The 26,203-nt window shown below is 40.5% G+C and overlaps 3 protein-coding genes across 3 annotated transcripts; 2 read left to right on the top strand and 1 right to left on the bottom strand.

Moving 5' to 3' along the window:
* Positions 1-6,596: 6,596 nt before the first annotated feature.
* On the bottom strand, positions 6,597-20,125 carry LOC135464365 (tubulin polyglutamylase complex subunit 1-like). Its single transcript, XM_064741791.1, has 9 exons — positions 19,840-20,125; positions 18,080-18,170; positions 15,759-15,889; positions 15,155-15,190; positions 13,843-13,906; positions 13,229-13,344; positions 11,649-11,787; positions 11,192-11,249; positions 6,597-6,713 (listed from the first exon to the last, which is right to left on the bottom strand). Exons 1-9 carry the CDS (start codon positions 19,904-19,906, stop codon positions 6,597-6,599), a joined length of 819 nt encoding a protein of 272 aa, XP_064597861.1. The 5' UTR covers positions 19,907-20,125.
* Positions 20,126-20,397: 272 nt separating this feature from the next.
* Positions 20,398-22,178, top strand: LOC135464332 (isovaleryl-CoA dehydrogenase, mitochondrial-like). Its single transcript, XM_064741759.1, has one exon. It carries the CDS (start codon positions 20,476-20,478, stop codon positions 21,757-21,759), a length of 1,284 nt encoding a protein of 427 aa, XP_064597829.1. The 5' UTR covers positions 20,398-20,475; the 3' UTR covers positions 21,760-22,178.
* Positions 22,179-24,121: 1,943 nt separating this feature from the next.
* Positions 24,122-26,203, top strand: LOC135464335 (isovaleryl-CoA dehydrogenase, mitochondrial-like). The gene is given in 2 exon segments (XM_064741761.1): positions 24,122-24,324; positions 24,326-26,203. Coding segments are annotated over 2 exon segments (1,044 nt in total). The 5' UTR covers positions 24,122-24,270; the 3' UTR covers positions 25,316-26,203.

Below are 26,203 nucleotides of genomic sequence, written 5' to 3' on the forward strand. Positions count from 1 at the left end.
GGCGATAACCATTCATTTATTCGTCTGAACCTTATTTATTCCAGTTGGATTCTTGTTTATTTACCCAGACATTGGGCCCGCGTAAACCACCTAGACCTCTGACTCCAGCTTTCGCCAACTTAGCTGCTGTTTGAGGACTTGTGACATTATTTAATGTTAACCACCAGTCAAAAAAATTCAGGCAGTAAAACACAATCTTTGAAACTGCAGATGTTTGCAAGGTGTTTGTTCAACCATATTCTAAGAACATTCTGCACACACTGATAAAATTATACTTTTTGTGAAGTCATGAAATTGCTAAACCTGAACAGTGTAGTTCTGTTTCTGAAAGCAAATTAAAAAAGTACATAAATCCCATTGAAGGTTTTTGGGAAATTCAGGATTATTTCATATTGGGAGGGAAAAGCGTGACCTCCAGTGAAACAAAAACCTCTTGTTCCCAAGTAATGCAGAAAGACCTCCATAATAACCCACATAAGACCTGTCCTAACCTTCCCTACTGAAGTATAAAAGACTATTTACACGCTGCTTCCTCTCTTTGGGCTCAGTGTTCAGCGTTCAGAGGTCAGGGCAAGGAAACAGGACTGGTTGGCCAGGTGTCAGTATGTGACTGGGTGAGGTGTCATGTCTGATGCCAGCATGCTGTGACTAGGTGGGGGTCTCGTGTCTGGTGCCAGCATATGACTGGGGGGTGGTGTTATGACTGTTTTGAGCTATTATGTCTGATCTCGGTATACTATGACTGGATGAGGTGTCGTGTCTGGTGCCAGCTTACTAGGACTGGGTCAGGTGTTACGTCTGGCGCCAGCATACTGGGACTGGATGGGGTGTTATATCTAATGTCAGCATGCTCTGACTTGGTGGGATATTATATCTGTTGCCAGCATACTGTGGGTGGGGGTGTTATGTCTGATGTCAGCATGCTATGACTGCTTTTAGCCTGCCTGGTGCCAGCATACAGTGCTGTGACTGGGTGGGGGTGTTATGGGTGGGGTGTCATGTCTGGTGCCAGCATGCTAGGACTTGATGGGGGTGTTATGTCTGGTGCCAGCTTACTGCGACTAGGTGGGGGTGTCATGTCTGGTGCCAGCATAATATGACTGTTTTGAGCTGTGGGGTCATTGAGTCATGGGGTGTTATGACTGTTTTGAGCTGTTTTCGGAATACTGTGACTGGATGAGGTGTCATGTCTGGTGCCAGCTTACTAGGACTGGGTCGGGTGTTATGTCTGGTGCCAGCATTCTGTGACTGGGTGGGCCTTTGTCTGTTGCCAGCATACTCTGACTGGGTGGGGGTGTTATGACTGTTTTGAGGTGTTCTGTTTGGTTTTGGTATACTATGACTGGATGAGGTGTCCTGTCTGGTGCCAGCTTACTGTGACTGGGTGGGGGTGTCATGTCTGGTGCCAGCATAATATGACTGGGTGGGGGGTGTTATGACTGTTTTGAGCTTTTATATCTGATTGCGGTATACTATGACTGGATGACGTGTCATGTCTGGTGCAAGCTTACTACTACTGGGTCGGGTGTTATGTCTGGTGCCAGCATACTGGGACTGGGTGGGGTGTTATGTGTGGTGCCAGCACACTATGACTGTTTTGAGGTGTTCTGTTTGGTTTTGGTATACTATGACTGGATGAGGTGTTATGTCTGGTGCCAGCATACTGGGACTGGGTGAGGTGTTATGTGTGGTGCCAGCACACTATGACTGTTTTGAGGTGTTATGTCTGTTGCCAGATTACTAGGACTGGGTGAGGTGTTGTGTCTTGATGTCCGTATACAGTGATTGGGTGGGGGTGATTTGTCTGGTGTCAGTATGCTGCGACTAGGTGTGGGTGTTATCACTGTTTTGAGGTTTTCTGTTTGGTTTTGGTATACTATGACTGGATGAAGTGTCATGTGTGGTGCCAGCTCACTGTGACTGGTTGGGGGCATGATATGTGGTGCCAGCATACTGTGACTGATTGGGGGCGTTATGTCTGGTGTCTGTCTGCTATGAGTGAGTGGGATGTTATGTGTGGTGCCAGCTTACTGTGACTGGGTGGGGTGTTATGTGTGGTGCCAGCATACTGTGACTGGGTGGGGTATTATGTGTGGTGCCAGCATACTGTGACTGGGTGGGGTGTTTATGTCTAGTGCCAGCATCCTGTGACTGGGTGGGGTGTGTATGTGTAGAGCCAGCATACAGTGACTGGGTGGGGTGTTATGTTTGGTGCCAGCATACAGTGACTGGGTGAGGTGTCCTGTCTGGTGCCAGCATAATATGACTGGGTGGGGGTGTTATGACTGTTTTGAGCTGTTATGTCTGATTGCGGTATACTATGACTGGATGAGGTGTCATGTTTGGTGCCTGCTTACTACTACTGGGTTGGGTGTTATGTCTGGTGCCAGCATACTGGGACTGGGTGGGATGTTATGTGTGGTGCCAGCACACTATGACTGTTTTGAGGTGTTCTGTTTGGTTTTGGTATACTGTGACTAGATGAGGTGTTATGCTGGGTGCCAGCTCACTGTGACTGGTTGGGGGCATGATATGTGGTGCCAGCATACTGTGACTGGTTGAGGGTGTTGTGTCTGGTGTTATGCTAGGACTGGGTGGGAAGGTTATGTGTAGTGCCAGCATGCTGTGACTGGGTGGGGCATAATGCCTGGTGCCAGCGTACTAGGACTGGGTGAGGGTGGGGGTGGGGGGTGTTATGTGTAGTGCCAGCATGCTGTGACTGGGTGAGGCATATTTCTGGTGCCAACATACTAGGACTGGATGGGATGGGTGGGGTGTTATGTCTGGTGCTAGCTTACCGAGACTGGGTGATGTGCTATGTCTGGTGCCAGCATACTGTGACTCGATGAGGTGTAATGCTTGGTGCCAGCTTACAAGGACTGTGTGAGGTGTTATGTCTTGGTGTCTGTATAGGTGAGCCAGAAACCTGTGGATGGTGGTGATTTTTCCCCTGGACTCTACCCCATTTCCACCCACCATAATACTGGCTGCCGTTGTAGAAGGGAAATACTCTTGAGTACTGCGTAAAACATGAATCAAATAAATAAATAAATAGTGTCTGTATTCTTTGACTGGACAAGGTGTTATGTCTGGTGCCTGCATACTGTAACTGGTGTCAGGGTGGGGAAGCCTGTCTGTGTCTTTGGTATACTGTACCAGTGAGGCAGTTTAAAAACAGCCTGCAATGGGACTGGCCTGCAAATGAACACTCTTGCCATAGGACTGAAATTATGAAATGAATGTTCAATGCAAAATAAATTATCAACGTAACACAAAATTAAGTGTCTAACTGTTTATTTCATGGGGGGAGGGGGGGGGAGGGTATAGTCATGGGTCACTGTTACACTCCTCGCAGTGCATGTACCACTCTCTACATTCACTTTACATCAAATTTTGTAGAGAAATCTTGACCACCATAAGGTCTCTAAGCTCACGGTGATCAGGTAGGAAATCAAGTCCCCAAAAATCTCTCTCATTCTTCCTTTCTATGAATACAGGATACATATACATTCTCTTTTATCCAATATGCACAACATCATTCAAAAAAAAACACCAAAAGAATCTTAATTCCCCTTAAAGACACCGATGGGGAAGCTGAGGTTATGATCAAGCAATGGCAGTGATGTAAAGCGAACACAGAGCGATGCATGTGCTGTGAGGAGTGTAAGCCAATAAGACACCTCCACCTGTATGTACAAATGATATCACAGCTTCTCTGCTACATTCACACACCTGGTACAAAATTGCATTTATTTATCAGTATTGCACCGTTATACATATCATTAAACAGAGTGGTTCAGATGTTTCACCTTCACTATAACACAGAAATAAACATCAATGAATGTTATTTTCTACAACAAACATGTCCTAATGCTCACATTAGTGCATACATGTTTACTTATATGTGCACATACATATTATGCATCTGGTCAGAAAATAGAAAATTCCTGATGTTTTCAAGACAAAAATTAATAATTCATATTTATTCAGGACTGCGGTTGTATTCATAACTATGCCACCTCTGTGACTGGTCTTTTGACATGCAAATTATTTGAAGTTTCCATCTGGCCTGCTTTCTTTCAAAACTCCTATTCGTGACTCATCCCATCATGGCTGAAATACTGCCAATGTGGTGTTAATCCATTTAAACAAATGGTATTCTGTACAAAAGATGTTGTGGACAGTGAATGCATATGACAAGAGCACTAATAACATTAAGATGTGGGCCGAGTGGAACCATGCGATCATGAGGTACAATTCCATTCCAACCAGCAATACTTGACCTAAAAAGACGCTATACCAGATATTTTTTGTGGAATTTTGCTTTTCTTTTAGAATAAACGACATAGTTATCTTTCACAAAATATCTGCTTCATCTATGCATGTGTTACTGTTTAAGTGTAAAAATAAATTATGTGACCCATTTTTAGGAACTTTATTACCATTATCAAAGATCATTTTAATGCTATAATTAATACACTATACAGGTACATGTGTCATATTAGCTGAAAGGTAACAATAATAGCTATCCATAACAAATACTAAAAATATGACTTGATCAATATAGATTTTTTTGCCAACAATATGTGGTACAGGATCTTTCATGAAATTTTTTTCCTCTATTTCTTGCAGTGGTTTACTTTTGGCACAGACTTTTTCTACCCATGTGACTGCAAAAAAAACATACAATCAGAGTTCTTCAGGCAAGGTTGGTGCCTTTGTTGATCAATGACCCACTTCTCTGATGTTCAATGTAAAAGGAGATTCTTCAATGAGATTATATAACACTACCATGCATGTGACGGCAACCAGTTTTTGGTTATAGAGGAAACTCGATCTCTGCATGTATGTCATATCGTGTAAGTCGGTGGGGGAAATCTTGAATTTGTGAAATTCATGTAAGATGGCTTGAAAAGCCCAATGATAGCTGTGCACTGCTTCTTTCCTCTCAAGGCTCCCCGAGGCCAGTGGTGTCAGGGGAATGTTTGGGATTCCCTGTTCAAGGTCGATATTAAACCAGGATATTGAAAGATATGCACCCTAACACCTCAGCTACAACCAGCTTTCCATCCAGTTAATAAGCTAGGCAGTCAGCTTCATCTCTTAATCCTTCACGACATACTGACGATCTTGCATTACATCTCTATGATCTTCAAATATCCACGCAAATCAGATGTCCACTTAAAGATTTGGAATGTTCTTGGAGTTTTGGTAGGTGTGCATCTAGATGTCAGTTAACTTCCCTTCTTCCAGTTTCTTCACACTGAAATTATTGTCTGTCTTATCTCAATGACTTGACCTGGTTTAAAAAAAATAAAGAGCAAATTCAGAGAATTTATAACCCACAATAAATGTGCAAAACTTATGCATGGTGTTTGGTGTTTGAACTTGATCTCGGAATCAACAATATGAAATTAGAATCTGCACACAAAATATTCTAAAAAATCAGACATTAACTATTCTGAAGCAGTTCCTGCACAGACACCAGCACATAATGAGAATCTGAGGTTACACAAGATAATCTCAGGAATAAATTGAATTCAAATCAGAAAATATTTGGAGCAGTTATTGCATTGATACCATCAATGAATCAGAATCCAGGAATCTGCAAAACTTAGGCATGGATTGGACTGGCTTTCAAACATGATGTGAAGTTCCCCAAAGGGAACCTTCCCTTAAAATTTTATCAAAATCAGACAAAATTTAGTTATTTATTTGATTGGTGTTTCACACCGTATGCAAAAATATTTCACTTATACGATGGCGGCCAGCATTATGGCTGGAGGAAACATGGGCGAAGCCCAGAGGAAACCCATGACCATCTGCAGGTTGCTGACAGACCTTTCCACTTACGGCCGGAGAGGAAGCCAGCATGAGCTGGACTTCAACTCACAGCTCCTGGGTCATTATGTTGCGCTAGGGCCCTAACCAAAAATCAGACAACATTTTGGGTAGGTAATAAGCTTACAAATAACAAAAAAAAAAAAAAAAAAAAAAGAACAGATGCACACACAGCAAGCCAAAAAAGATAAGTCCTACTTTCCCTGAAGGACGGGATAAAAAACTTATGACAATTCTTTACTGACATATACTAGTATGTGCCTCTATGACAAGTAAAGTAATTTTACTCCTGTTTGTATTAACCTTAAGAAAGGCCCATTCTAGCTGTGCAGTGGTTTAAAAAAACATTGAAACCAGTGTGCACATTCAATGTCTTAAAATGACCTGTACAATTTTACTGGGACACTTTCATATACACTGTCTACAGAAAATATAAAATGAACAAAAGTTATAAACAATGTCCCCCATTTTCAATGTTTGAGCTAACATACATACAGTCATGATAGCTTTTCAGGTGTCCGTTTCCAGTTGTCAATAATTGTATGTCTCTAGCAGATACTGATATATATATACATATACTGTATTTCACCTAGAGGATATCACAAGCATGTAAATGCCTTATCATGATACTTTTTATGTCAACAACTTATATTCTTCTGATGAGAAATTAATTAAACTTCACAAAAAAACTCTTACACTGCCCTGTAAGGTAGATAAATCAAGCAAAATGGGTGACTTCAAAAATGGTGGCATTTTTAGGTGAAATCCACAAAATCAAGGATAGCAAACCTTTCCAGGAATGGTTCACACGCCTGACAGACAAACTCCTCGCAGGTCACACATGTGGGGCTCCTTGGATTGGGTTTATATGCCTGAAAGACAAATCTTGAGAAATGACTACAGCTACATGTACATCACAGGCATGTTGAATATTCATGTATTTGCAATAGGAAGGCAATTCTAAAGGGTGAAAAAAATTATCATTTTTTTTATATCACTAATCATCATTCAGAATGACTGACTGATTGTTGTTTTAACTCACGACTCAAGAATATTTCATTGATATCACATCAGCCAGCATTATGATGGGCGGAAACCTAAACAGAGCATGGCATGACCATCCACAGGTTGCTGGCAGACATTGCTGGTGTATGACCGGAAACGAAGCAAACATGAGATAGACTTGAACTCACAGCGACCATATTGAGGAGAGGCTCCAGATTCAGTGTGCCACGAAGATGTTCGTATGGGACAGATGTCACCATAAGCAGTGGTTCCTCTTTTACCATTCCTTCTTAATAATTACAGACATTCGCTGATCGAGACACTCTGACAGTAAGCAGGTAGATCTGACAAGTCTCAAGCAAGACACTCGAAGTTGGAGCTATCAGCATGCCAAACCAGGCCTACATGTATAAAGCCAGCCTTTCCCGGCACCTAACGCTGTCCTTGTTCTGTACACATGCCTGTTTAAAATGTGACCCCCCCCCCCCCCCCCCACCCTCCAAAACAAACACTCACCATGCCGTTTTTCCCGTTGTATTCTACAAACTATGCTATCTGATATTTAAAGGTGATGGTTGTGCGGCATTATTTACAGGGGAACATTCAACACCCCACCACTTTAGGCTCTACATCCGCAGGATTGTCTTGAATCTGCCGACCTCTTCTCTTCTTCCCCACTGGCGTATGAGGCCCATACATAAATGATTGCTGTTTAATCAATGAATTAAGACTTCTGCCCCACATATGTGGATAAAACACCTGTGGCAGTAAAGCGCGAGTGCCTGACTTGTAAGCAGACTTTCCTTTGATTACTGACCACGTGTCTATTTTGGCAGGAACATGACATACATCTGACAGCCAGTCTCAACGAAAAAGGGAGACCGGGTGGGAGGCCACAACCTATTCAGATTACTTTAAAAAATATAGTTTGTAACATATTATCATGAGTATTTCAAGAAAAAGATAGTTGTGTATGTACATTCAGGTATATATTAGATAAACAGGTAAATTAGATAAACAGGGCTTTGTAACACTTTGTAATTCAAAGCTCACTGATTATGTACCAGACGACCATGAGAAACTATCGATCTCTGAAAAGTACATATTTCTGTGAAATGCATTGCTAATCTGACTGAAAGTACACAAAGAGTGTTCTCTCAGAAAACTAAGTTCAACTTGTTAGATCCAACTGAAAAGATGAAAGGCCTAATTTCCCTTTTCCTGGACCAAAATACGAATTGTGTAGATTTCATCTGCCACCTGCAGGTCTGGGATATGCCAGGCTCTGGAGTCATTTCCAGATGCAAGACTTAAACATATATGTTCTGTGTCCTAATAAACGTCTAAAGTAAAGAGAAGAATTGCCTAATTCTCATATGTATTCATCTATAAATTACTATGCACTGAATGATGCAGAGTATGACACTGTGTCAGTAAATACATTAACAGGTACCTCAACACCCATACTTGGAAACCTCGTGCAGTTCATTCTGACTGCACCAGACGCAGTTCATTCTGACCGCACCAGGCAAAAAATATTTGAACTGAGAGCATGATATTAATGAGATTTCACCGAACAACATGTAGAACCAAATGACAATACTGCACAAACAGGTGTTGTGAATTGTGGTAGCCATCTTGAGAATTTTATCCAATCAGATTGTGCGGCTTAAAGCTGTGATCTAGCCTTTACCCATTCACTTCATGAAGTGAAGAGCCATTTCACACTGTGTTGTAGGGCAGGTCTGTATCATTTACGAACCACCACAGAGGTAAAATCAGGCACTCTGTTCAAATTATACAAATACATTTTTTGTTGTTCATTTTAATGTTTAGTCAGCAGTTTCTAAATAACAAATATCAGAGTCAGTGCAAAATTCATCAGGGATGCTGAAGGTTTATGGAAATGAAAAGATGGCATCTCACTGGACAATCCTTAAAATTAATCAAATCTTATGATATTTTTTTCTCCGAATTAATTAGAACTGAAGAATTCAAAGTTTGCTCCTCTGTCTTTCCCACATTTTTTTGCTCTTTTCTTTGTTGATCAAACCGAGGTGCTTTCTCTGACGTCCGCGATGACTAGGTCAGCACTGTTTTCACCTTAGACTTGTTTCCAATTGTTTCAGAATTGAAACATGAATCTAGTCAAAATTTTGAAAACATTTAATAGGGGTCAAAATGACCAGCACAACCTCTCCAGAGGCTAAGACCTCAACCAGAAATACCCTGACCGTGCATCTGCAGGCTATTTTAACACGGTCGCTGGATTTCCTTGTAATTGATATATGTACCAACAGTTCAAGCAGTGGGAGAAATATTCTTCCAGTATGTCCAATTTCCAAGAAAAGTATATTTATCAACTGGGCCTTCATTGCTGAAGTTCACAACTTTTATCTGCCACAGGCTAATGTGTAGACTATTAAGTGGAAAATACCTCTGACATTTCAGCGCTAGAGTTAACTTGACTAGAGTACCTTCATACAAATACTCTAAACGTGACATCACCTTGCTCTCGATAATGGAGACGCGCTGAAGCTGTGTCAAGACAGAGTTTAGTTTCACTAAACTTTAACACGCTTGAAAAAAAAATCTAAAAAATATTCAAGTTTAAGTTACTTTGATTGCACTTAAACATTAGTCAGGTGCAGTTTTTCACTTTAAATTGAAGCACCTTGACATACTCTTCACATGAACGTTAGTGAGACAAAATATGCAGTGTATATGGGTATATGGATTGAGGAAGTCAAGATTGCAAGCAGAACAACGGCTCAAGATACTGGATTTAGAAATTAATACCAGATAACAAACTCACAACAAAAAGCCAGATTAAAATACTATGTAAATTCACAGCTTATATTCATCCCGCTGATAATATATTTTTAAGCAGCTTTCCCAAATTATCAGCAGGCCTACAGGTACATATGTTGGTGAATGAACCATTACGTACTGTGAAAAAACTTTGGAACCCGGTTTTATTTTTGATGTGGCAATAAAACCTTTCATTCACGGGAAGCAGGACTTCACCAGCAGAAGTCTCCAACACCTGACTTGGATTGGTCAATCACCTCTATGGTCTTCAACAGATTCAACAGATTATGGTCTAATCCCGGGTAAAATGATGTTTATGAGACTACATCTACTTTTGGCTCTCAACCCCAACTTTCAGCTAACCCACACCACATGCTGTGACAAACATGGACTCAAAAGTGAAAGAACTGGTGGTCATTCGCTGGCCACTTCACATAGTCAATGAAGAGTCCACATGTTGATTATGTCAAATGCGGGACTTGTAGGTATACAGCAATGATGTGGGCTGAAATGCCAGTAATTTAAACTCCGCAACACGGAGTCCTGTCTCTGCCTCTTGCAACCGTTCAATGGCACTAAAAGTGAACCTTTAAAAACCTGGCAGCCCTGTCTCGTCTCTCCCCGTCTAGCCAAGCTGGTGAGGCTCACTGACGTGTGACGGAGGCATGGAAAGCTGTCACTGATCGACTACTGGTAATCACCTACTCCCCACAGAGAGTGTATGACTTAAGACAACAGCCATTGTAAGGCATCATATGCATTTTCTGAAAATGCTTCTGAAATTATTGAGAAGGTATGGTAGGATGGTTAATGTAAACATGAAGTGAAGTATAGCCAGAGTGTGGGCAAAAGCAAGACATTCGAGGACTCACCCGCACTAGAGCTTCTCCGAGGATTGGTGATGTAAGCGTGAACTGAATTAAAGTTACACTGTTGAGTATGGCCAATGGCGAGACATTCACAAGGACTCACCCCCTCTAGAGCCTCTGGCAGGGCTGGAAATGCAGCCCTGAAGTATGGCCAGAGTACGACCACTAGAGTAACATGCACAAACTCACATCCTCTAGAACCTCTCTGAGAATTGGTGCCACTAGTGAGACGTTCTATCAGGACAACTCACCTCTCTAAAACCTCTGCCTAGTCCACTGGTCCCAAACTGTACCCAGGCTGCGAGACATGCACAAACTCACATCCTCTAGAACCGCTCTGAGAATTGGTGCCACTAGTGAGACGTTCTATCAGGACAACTCACCTCTATAAAACCTCTGCCTAGTCCACTGGTCCCAAACTGTACCCAGACTGCGAGACATGCACAAACTCACATCCTCTAGAACCTCTCTGAGAATTGGCACCACTACTGAGACGTTCTATCAGGACAACTCACCTCTCTAAAGCCTCTGCCTAGTCCACTGGTCCCAAACTGTACCCAGACTGCGAGATATGCACAAACTCACATCCTCTAGAACCTCTCTGAGAATTGGTGCAGTAACCTAAAGTATGACCACTACTGAGACGTTCTATCAGGACAACTCACCTTCTCTAAAGCCTCTGCCAAGCCCACTGGTCCCAAACTGTACCCAGACTGCAGGATGCTGAAATAACAACAGGTCTAGCTACAGCATTACAGGTGGTTCGAGCATGTAGTCATGCTTGTTGATAGTTCAAACAGGAATTCAGTCTGGCACATTAAAGCTGACTACAAAATCTGAGGGAGTACTGTATAAACAGGTCACACATTTTGTTTGATTCTGATTATATAGGGCCATATGAGGGATTTTTAATGAAGTTGTTATGAATTATTTCTTCATTGTTATGAATCAGAAAATCTTTAAAATGTTGGCATCCATCATATTGTTTTGAGGCCTTGTATCTGCTCCTGAATTTGCATTTTTACAGACCAAACATGTGAAATACAGTATCTCGTACAGTATCTCATACAGTATCAAAATACAGTATGTTGTTACACAATGACCATTCTACACCATCCTCACCTTACAGGATCACCAGGATTTGATTGGTTGAGAGCCAAATCCAACTGATCCAGCACAACTTTGGACAAAGCTTTCTCCACTCTCCCCATTTTCTGGATGTCCAGTGCATGGAACAGTTTGTCTGTCAGCTTTACATAGTCTGGAAATAACACATTTTTTGGGCATAATCATGCTGGGTCATAAATGAACGCCATCTAGCAATTGAAATGGGTGACTAAGTGCTGGAAGCAAGAAAGTTTTTCTAAAAGAGTGCAAGCAGAAGCAACTGTGAAGTAAAAAATGAACGCAATGAGAAAATGAATGTACCTTGTACATGTAAATTATCTCTTGCTGCAATGTACATATGTACAAAACCACTGTATTTTGACCATGACAATGAGGTTCCTTTTCAGTCATTCTGAGAGCTCTAATTACTTTCAAAAGGTGTTTTAAGGTCTATTTGAAAAGGCAGGACAATATCCTACTGGAAAAAAAACAGTTTTACAGCCAAAAGTAATATTTTGTAACTTTTATTTGCCTCTGGAATGCCTTTTTCACACAAATTTGTAGGGCAAACACAAGATAATGTTACTATTAGATTTCTATTTGCATGTTCTGAATGTTGAAGCCCACTCAATATTTTTACAAACAATCTCCATTACAAGCAATCTACACTTACAACAAGCATTCTGAAAGTACAGTGAAAGCTACCATGTTCCCTACAAGTATGACTTCTGAGAAAAATATTAAATAACTGTGTCAATGTCCATGATAGAGCAAAAAGAGTCATAAGGAACTACCCAAATGTGACTATATGTATATATAAGACTATAAGACAGACTGACAGACCAACATATGAAGTGCAAAACTGCATGTATAGTCCCCTGCGGTAGCAGCGGGGAACCCAATAAATCTTTTTTTACAGCTCAGGGAATAAAACTACCTATTCTCCAGGGGATGATGTTTGTCCCCATTCCCAAAGTTCAGATAGTTTGCTTCCTATTTTGTAGATACAAATATCCCAAATGGGGCCTGATTTCCCCAAAATATACATTTTTCAGGTAAACACCCTTCTCTCTTATTGTTTTAACAGTTGGGGGTATTTACTTATTTATTTGATTGGTGTTTTTACGCCGCACTCAAGAATATTTCACTTATATGACGGTGGCCAACATTATAGTGGGAGGAAACCGGGCAGAGCCAGGGGGAAACCCATGACCACCTGCAGATTGCTGCAAGACCTTCCCATGTACGGAACAGTTGGGGTAAGGTACATGTTTATAATATGACAAGTGAAGGTTTGTGTGTTTGATTACAGTGAACCTAAATATATACACTGCCAAGTTTTGATTCAAGGTATAAGACCTTCATATTGGCTTAGTACCAATTAACTGTAAACTACACAGTGCTTAAATATCACAGTTCCCAGTGGCACACTTTTCACCCTAAACCATCCATTATTAAAAATGTTTCCAACTGTAAGGACGGTGAGGCAACAGGCACTTTCACAAAATCTGCAGAGGCCCTACAGCATTAAGACAAACTGACGAGTACAGGATTTGAACTCAACATGTCCCTCTACTTGTAAGCATTATATTTACCCAGTAAAACACAGCAGGTAAACACTCCACTCTTGAACGTCTCAAAGGTCACCGCTTCAAATTCTGAACACTCGATCTTCTTCATCAATCTGTTCATCACTACGGGAGGGATGTCTCTGAAAACAGCAGTGCAATTTTCTACTTTTACTCAATTAAAATTAGCTCGTGGAATTATCATCTAATAGGCTTTTGAAGGGGCTGTCATAGCTCCACCAAGAGCCCAGCTCCTCTACACCTGTAGGCTTCTTTTAAACCTAAATAAAGATTGGCCTTAGTAGCCTATGGATGAACATGCCAGCACTGTGCAATGGCTCAGGAGCCTCTCACCCCTCAGTCCATCTTATGTCGTCTTCTGTTCCAGCTGTACGTGGGAAGATCTGCCAGCAACCTGTGGATGGTTTTGGGTTTCACTTGCGTTCTACCTTGTTTCCTCTCTCCACAGTGCTGACTGCCATTGTTTAAGGGAAATATTCTTGAGCGCGGCGTAAAACACTAATCAGATAATATTATTATCATTATTATTATTATTATTATTATTATTATTATTATCATGATAGTAATATAGACTGACTGATACATGTACTTACTGATACCGGTCCTAGCACATTACTTACTTTGTCAGCATAACAAGAAGGTCTGTATAAATTGAGCCACTCACACCTCTCAGGTTTTTCTTCACTGGAAATAAATACACAATGATCAATTTGTGTATTTCCCTTTTTAAATGCATTTCTTTGGTGTTGATGTTTTATACTCCTCTCAACAGAATTCCACCTTTCACATCAAGACAATCAATGTCATTTATGAAAGAACTTACCAAGTAGACATGGATTAGATGTACATCACCATATTGGAATAACTAAGCATCAACCCGGGAAGGTTCTAAATTGATGATATTTTTTCCAAAGACATACTTTTTATGGGTCAAAAACAAAAACCATCAGAAAATCCTGAAACCATTTGGAGAGAGAATACAGACCAAAACTTGAATTTGTTGCATTTCAAAATAAAAAAAAGACTTTCATTGTTACATTGCAACATGCACCCAAAAATATTCTTGAATTGAGTTGAAATTGCAGAGATAATGACAACTGTAAGAAGCTGTTACAGGTTGAATAATAAATACAGGTACATAATTCCATCTCCACCTGCATCCCCTTGCATTTAATAACTATGAGAACACACTACATAACGTATTACGAAAAACATAAATACATTGTACATAAATATAACAGAAAGCCATGCATGCACAAATATATAGTATTCATAGCCGGTTAACAGACAATAAGTTTTCAGTACAGACTTCCTTTATGTAAGCTAACACATATGTCTACTTCATTGTGGCTACTATGTAAGAAAAGACACAGAAAACGTGAGTGTCTACATATCAATAATCTTCATCTCAAGAAAAATTAATTCCACACAAATTTTCTCTGGTCATACGCGAGAAGGTTTTCCAGCAAACCTGCGCATGGTCATGGGTTTCCTGCGGGTTCTATCCGTTTTCCTCCCACCATTCTGCTGGCCGTCGTAGTATAAGTAAAATATTCTTGAGTATGGCATAAAACACCAATCAAATACATAAATAATAGAAACTTAGACATGCTTTAAATCAGAGAAAGTCGTAAACTCAAAAAGATTACCAGAAACCTAAGGTGTACTGAAACCTAATGATATACATGTACTGTGTCAATATCATCACTGATAAATGCACAACATCTTTCATATTACTATAGTGAGCACTTGAAACATTTGTTCAACATTTAGTTTGCTGAAACTAAAACGTAGTTACATTGGGGTCTGAATATACATTGTAACAAAGAGTACATAATCCATGCAAAGCAAAGAGAGTATAAAAACAGCTGATTATGTGTCGACAGAAAGCATTTCTTTTTCCCTTCCCACCAAATATGTCGGAATACTCACCTATTATACCTCCAAATAGCTCAAAATCACGGAATACTGAAATTTATATGATGTTGGGCTTATATTTCTTTTGCTGGTGTTAAACACTAACCTCTAGACAATTCTGTTTCTAGAACAGCAATGTGAATATTAGAAAATCAGGTGGTCTAACAATGTTGGTGGGAACCTTTGAGCTTAGTTGACTAGCAGGGTGAACCCTTCACACCACTTGGTCAGCGGCTTGGCTTTATTTACAAGAGTAATCTGGATAATCACAACAACAAAAATTCTACTAGATGTTACAACCTTTTTTCTTGGACTACTTCTTGTAATTTATTTTAGGCCATAACTGTATTCCACATCTTACACTTAAGACCCTTATACATATATATATATAATTTACAAGTATTCTTATTCTTACTATTTTCACCAAATATTTGTCTGTTTTATAATAATGAACAGCACAAATTTCTTCATCTGATAAGTATTTTACTCTTCATTCAACGGGGGTCAATTGTATGGATGCCATGGACAACGCCATGTGGGGCTCATTACAAATTTAATATCTACAAGTAGGACCACAAGTTACTTGTGCAAGACAAAATGTAAATTCAGCCTATCTTACCTTTGTGTTGGCTGAGAAGACTGTAAGCAGCTTTCAAGTTTCTGAGGAAGGCGGGTCGGCTGTGGTGGGTGAGGCAGATTTGTTGGTGGGCCTTGACAACCAGGTTTGTTTGATCCTCCAGTGACTCAAAACTGACGAAATGTAAACCATATCTTTACGTTACACCACAAAGTCTGAACTCTTCAACTGGCAAAGTGTGCTGCATTAAGACGTACTGAATGCAATCCTAAAATACACTGAAATTTACCATGGATACTAGGCTTAATAAATGTGAACTGCACTATTATGGCCAAATGGTTGGGGCATTTCCCCCATATTTCAGACCCAGATACAATACAAAGTCATGGTCTGGACAAGTGCTGGTTGACCCAGGGTCAGTATAATGAGGCTAGGTGGCAGTTCTAGTCTAGTGTCTTCAGCATAGTGTTTCAGTGAGGCAGAACTGAATATAAAATACTGTATTTCACAATCTTTCACATGACACATTTTGCCTGATTCTGATTGATTCATCCATCTTATAGGACACTTTAAAAACGTTTTTGGTGAAGTTTGGTTAATTTCTTATCAGAAAAGCTTAAGAGTTGGCATCAAAAGTATCATATTAAGACCCTAATGTGTGTCTCAAAGTTCCCTTTTAACGTACCAAAAATTAGATGAAATACAGTATATCAGCATTGCATGGGACTGACCTGACACATGCAGATACTGACGTAAAATCACTGAAAGAAACAGTAGAAAAGTGAACCTTAGGTGAATTGGCCTACTGTAAATCGTGTAGTTTTATCCAGTTTGAGTTGCCAGTGGAGATGACAAGGGATAGTGATCAGCCCCCCAGCTGTGTGGTAATCCCCAGTGATTGGCTGCTGGCCCTTGCCACATGGGGTAAACTCCTGATGCGTGGACTGAGAGAAGGGTGATTATACATCCACTAGTCTATTCAGACTCTTATTAAAATGTTGTCATTTGTGCACAACAAGGTTGTGTCCGTTGGTTTTTGAAGCGTGAAATAACTTGCGGAAAATGATCTAAATGTCCTCTATTGGTTACTTCCACACAGTCTGAGTTGGGGGTGGCATGACATATGAGATATTAGCCCTTAGCTTAGGCTGCTAATCCACACCGTATGAGCGGTCAACTATGGTACACGACAGTGAGGTCTAAAGATTTTCCAACCAGTCTTATCTTTGTTTTTACTCATCAATTAAAATAAATAAAGTATCAAGTGACAATTGCAACAAACCTGTATATTCCAAAAATGTCCACGTTAAACAGGCTACTTGACATATTTCTGCTCAGGTTGACAGGCTAAATTTGAAGGTTATGCTTGCTGGCCTCAACTCAATTGGCGAATGCTTAATTGTTCAGGTTACTTGAATGTCGCCCGATGACAGCATTATCCGGGGAACGGTGGGAAGTTGTAAAGACTAGGGTGATATTTATGTGTACCTTCCCACATCACTACTTATCTTATGCCAATTCATTCATGCTTCCCTGAATGAGGCTGGCCAAATATGGAGGAGACTCTTTTCAGATGTAGTCCACGTGACCAAATCCTGTGACATAAGCACATGCTTACTGAGCCCTTACCATGTTCATCTGTCTAAAAGACTTCTAAAAACTACATGTACAGTTTAGCACGACCGCTCGAGTGGTGTAGTGGTATAAGCAACCGGCTACAGACCGATAGGCTGTCTGATTCAGAGATGTCTAATGGTAACATTTCATTGCTCAATGAAGCTTTTTGGCACGACTCACTTGGCACACCATATGTGGGACAGCGATTCTACTGGAGCTATCAGCTGCATGTTCAGTGAAGAGAGAACATATTTACTGGTCTTGTCACAGATATGTACAATCCTGTGAATACACTCCTCAGACCACAACTGCTGCCCCAGCTGTGTCCATTCATGGGATACACTTTTTAAAATCATCTGCTACACTCTACATGATTTACAGTATATATGTGGTCTACAAAGAAATTCCATGGGGGCTTCCGTGGTCTACAAAGAAATTCCATGGGGACCTCCGTGGCCAAGGGGGATAGCATGCCAAGATTTTCCCATCAATGCGGTCACTGTGGTTTCAAGTCCAGCTCATGCTGGCTTTCTCTCCATCCGTATGTGAGAAGGTCTGGCAGGAGCCTGCAGTTGGCGATGGGTTTAAACCTGGGCTCTGCTCAGGTTTCTCCCACCATAATGCTGGCTATTGTTGTATTATAAGTGAAATAGTCTTCAGTACGGCATAAAATACCAATCAAATAAATAAATAAGTAATTTTATGACAATTTGCCAGCACCCTGTGCAATTAGGCATCTTACTTACTAGTTTGCAATAAAAGCCAGAGGGTCAGCTGGACGGTTAGCCAACAGCTTTCCTAACACATCCTTCATCAAATGTTTTACATTGTTGTTGTCTGCAAAACAGAAAAAGATATCAAACGGAGCAAAAATAAAGTGTGTACATGTCATGAACAGGTATTAGTTCATTTAAATTAAATGTTGGCTGTGGTGACATTTATTGATATGACAAGTTGGTTACAAGTTAAGACGCCACAGGGTCAACCCATACTAAGTGAAGAGCAGATACAGATTTATCGGAAAATGCAGGAGCAGGAGCAGTTTTTGGAGACGTGAGTGAATTTTCTTTGATATCCTTTCTGCCTCACCTATCGGAAATATTCAATTAGATTTGGAAGCTTCCTTAAACTTTGATATGGCCACTGTCACAGTGTATGGCCACTGTCACAGTGTATAGTTGAAACAGGGGATTAACCTGTTTGCTTTACGGTAGATATTCGCACATACTAATGCTAAGTGAATAAACATAATTTTATTGAACTACCCCTGCCGCAGAGTAGAGAAAAATTAGAAAATGTTCCCGATAGCTGAATAAATATCTGTGTCCTATGAAGACTATATCTTCCGATGCAATAGTCGTATGACCACTTAGACACAAAAAATAAGAACTTACTACATCTTTGTTGTGTGCGCAAGTTGGAGTTGACGCTTAATTTTTACTCCAAGTAAGTGCGCATGACGGCACACATTTCGAGGCGGATGACCCTAAGCCTGGCTGGCATACGTGCTGTGAGGCGCGGTATCATACACTGACCATGAAAGACTGCATAGGAGATTCATTCAGAGTAGAAAGGCACAGCAGGTATGTCTGGCTGGCTGGCTGGGCGAGTTGTTCCTCCTTCTATACTTATCTCCATAATTAAACCAATACCATGAACACCTGTGTACCACTTCTGTAAATATTACATCAATGATCATGCACACGTACATGCAATGCAGATCAGACAACATATAAACTTGTGGCACATAGCAAGTTTTGTAATCTGTTTCACTGTTACCAGACTGGATATTTACTGTGTGAAATTCTTGTAATGTGAAATTAGGATGCCAACACTTTACTGCGAAATTTTCATGTTATGAGATAGCCCCAGGTGGCTATTTCAACACCTCTCTTTATACTGAGAAGACTGGTGGGTATTTTAGCCACAGGGACAACCAATGGTAAAACAGATAGGTCCTTTCTTAACAACTGCTGCAGTTCAAAACTGGAGTCAGCTTAGGGTCTTACCTCTCAGCACGGCAAACCATTTCTAAACAAAGTTTAACAGTTTAAACGGTTTCAGGTTTAATGCACATGCGCCACCTATGAACAGTAACTTTTTCAAGACCCATAACTGTGGTGAAGGCAAAATGGCTCCTGCTTTAGTGATGGCTGGGAGGTGAATTTAGGTCTCGTGTGTCCTTACTGAATGGAATGTACCTAGGAAGTTGTATGTGCGGGCGAGCTGAGAGGTAAGAGCCAAAGTTGACACCAGTTTTGGACCGAAGCCATTGTTTACAAATCACTTATCGGACATGGCGTGAATCGGTGTATGGTTTACCACTCGTTGCCCTGTGTCTTACGGTACCCGGCATCTCAGTATAAAGGGAGGAGTTGAAGGACATGTAGCTACCTGTGGCTAGTTAGGAGAGAGACTCGTGTTCATGTGTCAGTCCTACTCTTTCGCAGAAAACTCACGTAGAGAACCAGGCTTTCGCATTAAGTGAACTGTGTCTCATACTTACCTAGGAACTGTCTGTCAGTCTCTTGAGTTCGATCGTCTGCAGCATTCGCCTTTCTTTTGTCGGCCATTTTCTTTTTAGATGCTTTCTCGTTGCGAAGGAAGTGGTTGTAAGACGTCTGCTACAGATGTCAACAATCCAGAAAACTATCTGCTCGCAGAACTCCTTGGCAAAAATTGTGACATGTGTTAACAAGGGACAGGTGCTAGTCTACACATATCTTAGATTGCAAATTACCTTCGAACATCTATTCTCTGCCTCGACATCTTCAGAAACACAACTGTCTTGATCGACTGTACATGCCATGCACAGGTTTTATTCAAAACTCTAACCTTAAACTGGAGTCGGACGTACAATGTTTTCTCTTCGTATTTTTTGTGATGTTTAGCACCAACATAACCGTTTTGATAGTAACTGCGTTGAAGTATTGTTATACAAAAAGCGATTTGGTACCAATAAAAATAAAACGTAATCAAATGGAAAAGAAATGTGAAGCCGCATTTTAAATGCGTTTATAGGGAAAGGTTCTTATTTTTTCTTCAACCCATTAGGAAATACAATCGAAAGGTCAATCATCGCAGCAGCAGGTGCGGACAACTACTGTTAAGGTTACGTCTTTGAATTGCCAATTGTGTTAAAATGACATCAGTACGAATCTTAGGGAGTAGACTTCATCATTGTTTGCGTCACCTGAGCGCAGTAGGGGCAAATCAGTTTCAGAAAACAGCCGTTCGAGCTTCGTCACACTGGCCCATTGACGATTCCCTGTACGGTTTGACAGACGAGCAGCGTAGTTTGAGGGAATCTGTGTTCAACTTTGTACAGAAAGAGTTGGCACCAAAAGCTGGACAAATCGACAAAGACAACGATTTCAAAGACTTGAAATCTTTCTGGAAACAATGCGGAGACATGGGTCTTTTGGGTATCACTGCACCTGCAGAATACGGTGGTACAGAAGGGACATACTTGGATCACGTTTTGGTTATGGAAGAAATGACCCGTGCTTGTCCTGCAGTAGCTTTAAGCTATGGGGCGCACTCGAATTTGTGCGTCAATCAGATTTGCAAGAACGGCACAGAAGAACAAAAGAAAAAATATCTCCCAAAGCTGGTCAGCGGTGAGTTTGTAGGAGCTTTGGCAATGAGCGAGCCAGGAAGTGGATCAGACGTAGTTTCGATGAAAACTAAAGCAGAGAAACAAGGAGACCACTACATCATTAACGGAAACAAATTTTGGATAACAAATGGCCCCGATGCAGATGTTTTGATAGTTTATGCGAGAACAGAACCAAATGCTGACAAACCACAGCACGGCATCAGCACATTTCTCGTTGAAAAGGGAATGCCCGGTTTTTCAACAGCCCCAAAGCTGGACAAATTGGGCATGAGGGGATCAAATACTTGTGAACTGATATTTGAAAATTGTAAAATTCCAGCCGAGAATATGCTTGGTGGCATGAACAAAGGGGTTTATGTTTTAATGAGCGGATTGGATATAGAAAGACTAGTTTTGGCCGCTGGACCGATTGGTATCATGCAAGCTTGCTGTGATGTCGCATTTGAATATGCTCACTTAAGAGAAACTTTCGGACAAAAGATCGGCCATTATCAAATGATTCAGGCCAAGATGGCTGACATGTACACTATCCTGAATGTATCAAGGTCGTATGTGTACAATGTTGCACGCGCCTTGGACAACGGTCAGCGACAGCCACGGGATTGTGCAGGCGCTATTCTATACACAGCTGAAGCTGCCACAAAAATGGCTCTGGAAACTGTTCAGATTTTGGGTGGTAATGGATACATTAATGACTATCCTGCAGGGAGACTACTCCGTGATGCCAAACTCTATGAAATCGGAGCCGGGACAAGCGAAGTGCGCAGACTTGTCATCGCGAGATCAATTAATGGATTCTATAAATAAGCTTGACCTCATGTGATCTTATTCATCTTCAGCGTGATCATGTATAAATTTGCTGTGAATTGAACAGTTAGTAAGAAAATAAGTTAAATTTGATGGTACTATAGGCCAGATAACAGTTTCAAGTGTACACATTTGAAACTTTGTTCTAGCCCATGAAAAATTTCTGACCTGACATCACATAATTTCCGTGAAATTTGCTGAAGTTTGTGACTGCTAAGGGTTACAATATTTTAACATAAGGAAACTTGCAGCTGTGAGATTGGTTGGCCATGATGCCTTTGTGACCATGATGCCACTGACTAAGTTCTCAGATGTTCATTCTGAACAGGAGATTTTTCAATGAATTGATGTCATCAAAGTGTGAAAGCTGTACACAACAAAAACGGCTTTCCCATGATATTAAAGTAATTATGAATTCATTTTGCTTTATTATATGGGAATAAAAAATATTGCAGTTAACACAGGACAACCACTTGGATACATATGGCTGGAGGTTTTGCTCGGTTTCCTTCTACGATGATGCTGGCTGCCATCATGCAAGTAAAATTTTCTTGAGTATAATGTAACACACCAATCAAAACAAAAACAAAAAAAAAGAATCCACTGGGACCGTCCAAACTGTGCAAAACTCCCTTTTTGAATCACTGACTCTATTGGTAGGGTGATCTTGGCAGCTCTTCCCAAAATTAAGATCATCTTCGTTTTTAAAAATCGTAGTCAAAACAAAAAAAAAAGCTGTCATATGCCGTTTTAATGGTGTATGTCAGCTTAGTTTCAATTGAAATGTGCCATGAGTTATTTTTATTTGCTTATGGTCTTTATTACTGATGAACAACTTTATTACTGATGAACAACTTTATTACTCATGAACAACTTTATTACTCATGAACAACAAGGTGAAATGAAATCAGAATTACTGTGGGATTGAAAAAAAGGACATTTTTTTTATATCATATAGCATTAACATGTCGAACAGAACACAGGCAAAGGCTGATTTAGTGAATGGAAGTGTACAGATCTGTATTTCTGAAAACCAGGCAGGGCAAGATTTCTTTGCCACACACACACTCCTGAAACCACTGTTCGGCATATCAGACATGATTTTTTTCCGCTTTTTAGCGGAATTCCGCTTTTTCTTTGTTCAGTTTCGATTAATTTACCTGTTTTCCGCAGATTTTTCTAGCTTCCGGGCCCTCATCGGCCCCTGGACCCCGGCCTTTTTGGGCTATGATAGTAAATTTCAGCTATTTTCTTGGTTCACCACAATCATGTCTGGCATATTCATCTTCAGCACTGTCTGTATAAATCAGATGTGAATCAGTCTATGAATAAGATAATTAAAAACTGGTCAGATTGCGATGACCCAAGATGGTAAGATTGTGAAAGATTTGTCAGACTGCATTGTTTCACATATTTTCAGAACCCATCAGTTTTATATCGCGTGAACCATAACACGTACAGTTCACAACACAATTGTCAAACATGTTTTAATGGGGATTATTGGGGTATGAAATTTAGACGGAAGACTAACACTTGGCCGCCAGAATCAGATTTTACGTGCTGCATGTCACTGTGTAGTGGAAGTTAAGAACTTGTGAGAGAAAATAAACAGTTGTAGGGTGGTGGTGCATGCCTTTTGTGTTCAAGGCACAAAAAGCCTCTTCTTAAAGAGGGATTGTTGGAAGGAAATGTTTTTTTTTCTTTTTCTTTATTCTGGCTTCTGAAAAAGATATGGATTTTAAAAAAATTAAAATGGAAAGAAAAATAATAAGAAACTTTTGTTAAAATCCCAATTAAAACCTTAAGAGACGAGCCTTTTAATGAAGGGTTGGTTGGGCTAGCACAGCTATAATGTTACCCGGAAGTGCCATCCTGAGCAAGACTGTTTGGCCCTGTGTCATTATTATGTGACTGGGTGGAATGTCATGTCGAGTGTCTTTGGCATGATACCAGTGCATCAGTGGCGGCAGCACTTTGGACTCGTCCTGTGTGCACACCTACTGACTCCTTGTCATCATATCTGGAATTAAGAAACGTCTCTTAATCCCAGATCATATGACTGAAAAACCCAAGCATACATACATTCATAAACTACAAAATAAAAGACTAGATGCCTTTTTTATAATCAATGAAATAGATGTTCAGATAAATGCTAGGGGTGGTAACTGAATGATGAACCAAAAAGAAGTGTATATACTGTGTGTTAATTTTCAACTTCAGGGTACAAGAGCTCAAAATTTAGCAAAATTGTTGTCCGTTTCGTTTTTTTATTTTCATTACCATAGGCGAAAACCTCACGGAAGGTTGGTTTTTTTTGTAGCTCCTCTGTTGTGGCGAGTGTAGTTGCGCGTTCGGTTTGCCATAAGAACATCTTACTTTTGGCCGATTGACGACTCGCTATACAGGTTCTTGCCTGAACAGCTCCAGCTTCGAGAAACTGTCTTCAACTTCTGCCAAAAAGAGTTAGCGCCGAAAGCGTCCCGAATTGATCAGGATAATGAGTTTAGAGAGATGAGAACGTTTTGGAAACAATGTGGAAATCTTGGTCTGTTGGGAATGACAGCATCCGTCAGAGTATGGAGGTACAGAAGGGACATACTTAGATCACGTGTTGGTTTTAGAAGAAATGGCGCGAGCCTCTGCAGGAGTTGCGTTGAATTATGGAGCCCATTCAAACCTCTGTGTCAACCAGCTAGTCAAACACGGCACCAAAATTCAAAAGGAAAAATATCTTCCCAAATTGATTTCGTGAGAATTTGTTGGAGGTCTAGCAGTGAGTGAAGTAAACAGTGGGTCGGATGTGGTTTCTATGGTAACCAGAGCGGAAAAACATGGCGATCATTATGTTTTGAATGGCAGTAAATTTTGGATCACAAATGGACCAGATGCTGATGTGGTTATTGTTTATGCGAAAACAAAACCAAAAGCAGTGAAACCCAAGCGCAGCATAAGCGCTTTTATTGTAGCGCACAATTTCACAGGTTTTTCCTCGGGCCCAAGTCTAGATAAGCTAGGCATGAGGGGCTCGAATACTGGCGAACTGATTTTTGAAAACTGTAAAGTCCCCGTGGAAAATCTTTTTGGCGAAGAGAACAAAGGTGTTTATGTGTTGATGACAGGACTTGATGTTGAATGGATTATAATGTGTGCAGGGCCATTAGGAATAATGCAGGCGTGCTGTGATTGCGCATTTGCATACTCACATCTGCGAGAGACTTTTGTACAGAGGATCGGCCACTACCAAATGATTCAGGCCAAACTTGCAGATATGTACACAACACTGAATGTGTCGTGGTCGTTCGTGTATAATGTAGCTCGGGCCTTGGATAGTGGAGAGCGCCAGCCAATGAGCTGTGCGGCGTCAACGCTCTTCACAGCAGAAGCTGCGACTAAAATGGCGCTGGATGCCATTCAGATTCATGGCGGCAATGGCTACATCAATGATTATCCTGCAGGCAGATTTCTACGCGATGCAAAACTGGCTGAAATAGGAGCAGGCACAAGTGAAATCCAACAGATCGTAATTGCAAGAGCCATCAGTGCCTTCTACAAGTAATTATAAGCAAGGCACAATGAGATACAGAAATGTAACTCTCCTACAAGCAAGCTGATGGATGCTGAGCTGCAGAGGATATGACCTAAAGTGATGCAAAATGGCAACTTTTACCCATAAAATGACAGTAGATGTTGACCATCGCTAACTTGCTTAATTTTCTCGATTGTTAAAGTTCTGGTGACTATTTAAAGGTGCTTTAGGGTTAATTTGGATAGAAAGATGATACCCCAGGGTGTTTAAAAAGGGCAAGTAGCAGGCTGCTGACAGCTGTCTACTGCTGTCCCTGTAGCTGCCTACTTTGGATATTTTTAGTATTTAAATCAATAGTGATTGTGACATATTTACTTTCAATTCATCCGCCTACTTTTGAACTTGGATCTCCGTCTCCAACTCTAAATGAAAACCCTGATACCCTACCGGAAAAATGTATGTTTCAGCATCTAAAATAATATTTTATGACATTTATTTGCCTGTAGAAATGCACCTTTGTGGGCGAAATGTTAGGTCAGGTAGCATATTTGGAGTGAAGGGACATCACAAGGGGCATAAATATTAGCAGAATTTCAGTCTATTGGTCCATACTGTCAGTACATGTAGGAGAGCTGTGTACAGTACTGTATCTAGGTCAGCTGATTTGTTTCCAGTGTTAACTATTATGCATATTCAGTAAAATGGGGCTATTTTTGGTGCTTGACATTATTTTAAAGATTATAACGTGAGGAACATGTTGTATTCCAAATTTTGACTACATGCACCATATATATATATATATATATATAGGCATATTTCATTGGAATATTGATAAAAATTCCAGTATTTTGTCAACCTGCATTTAATTCCACCCACATAAACAATAGTATTCAGTTAGTACTTCTTGTTATAAGTTTT

This window comes from Liolophura sinensis, chromosome 4, assembly GCF_032854445.1.
Source record: "Liolophura sinensis isolate JHLJ2023 chromosome 4, CUHK_Ljap_v2, whole genome shotgun sequence".
Classification (NCBI taxonomy): domain Eukaryota; kingdom Metazoa; phylum Mollusca; class Polyplacophora; order Chitonida; family Chitonidae; genus Liolophura; species Liolophura sinensis.

Bases quoted from the DNA above. Each gene is read 5' to 3' on its own strand.
- LOC135464365 (XM_064741791.1), bottom strand. From the start codon at position 19,906: ATGGCCGACAAAAGAAAGGCGAATGCTGCAGACGATCGAACTCAAGAG. The intron at 15,890-18,079 runs GTAAGTAAGATG...ACATTTCGTCAG, and splicing joins CTGGCTTTTATTGCAAACTA to TTTTGAGTCACTGGAGGATC. The intron at 13,907-15,154 runs GTGAGTATTCCG...ATTTATTTCCAG, and splicing joins GCTATTTGGAGGTATAATAG to TGAAGAAAAACCTGAGAGGT.
- LOC135464332 (XM_064741759.1), top strand. From the start codon at position 20,476: ATGACATCAGTACGAATCTTAGGGAGTAGACTTCATCATTGTTTGCGT.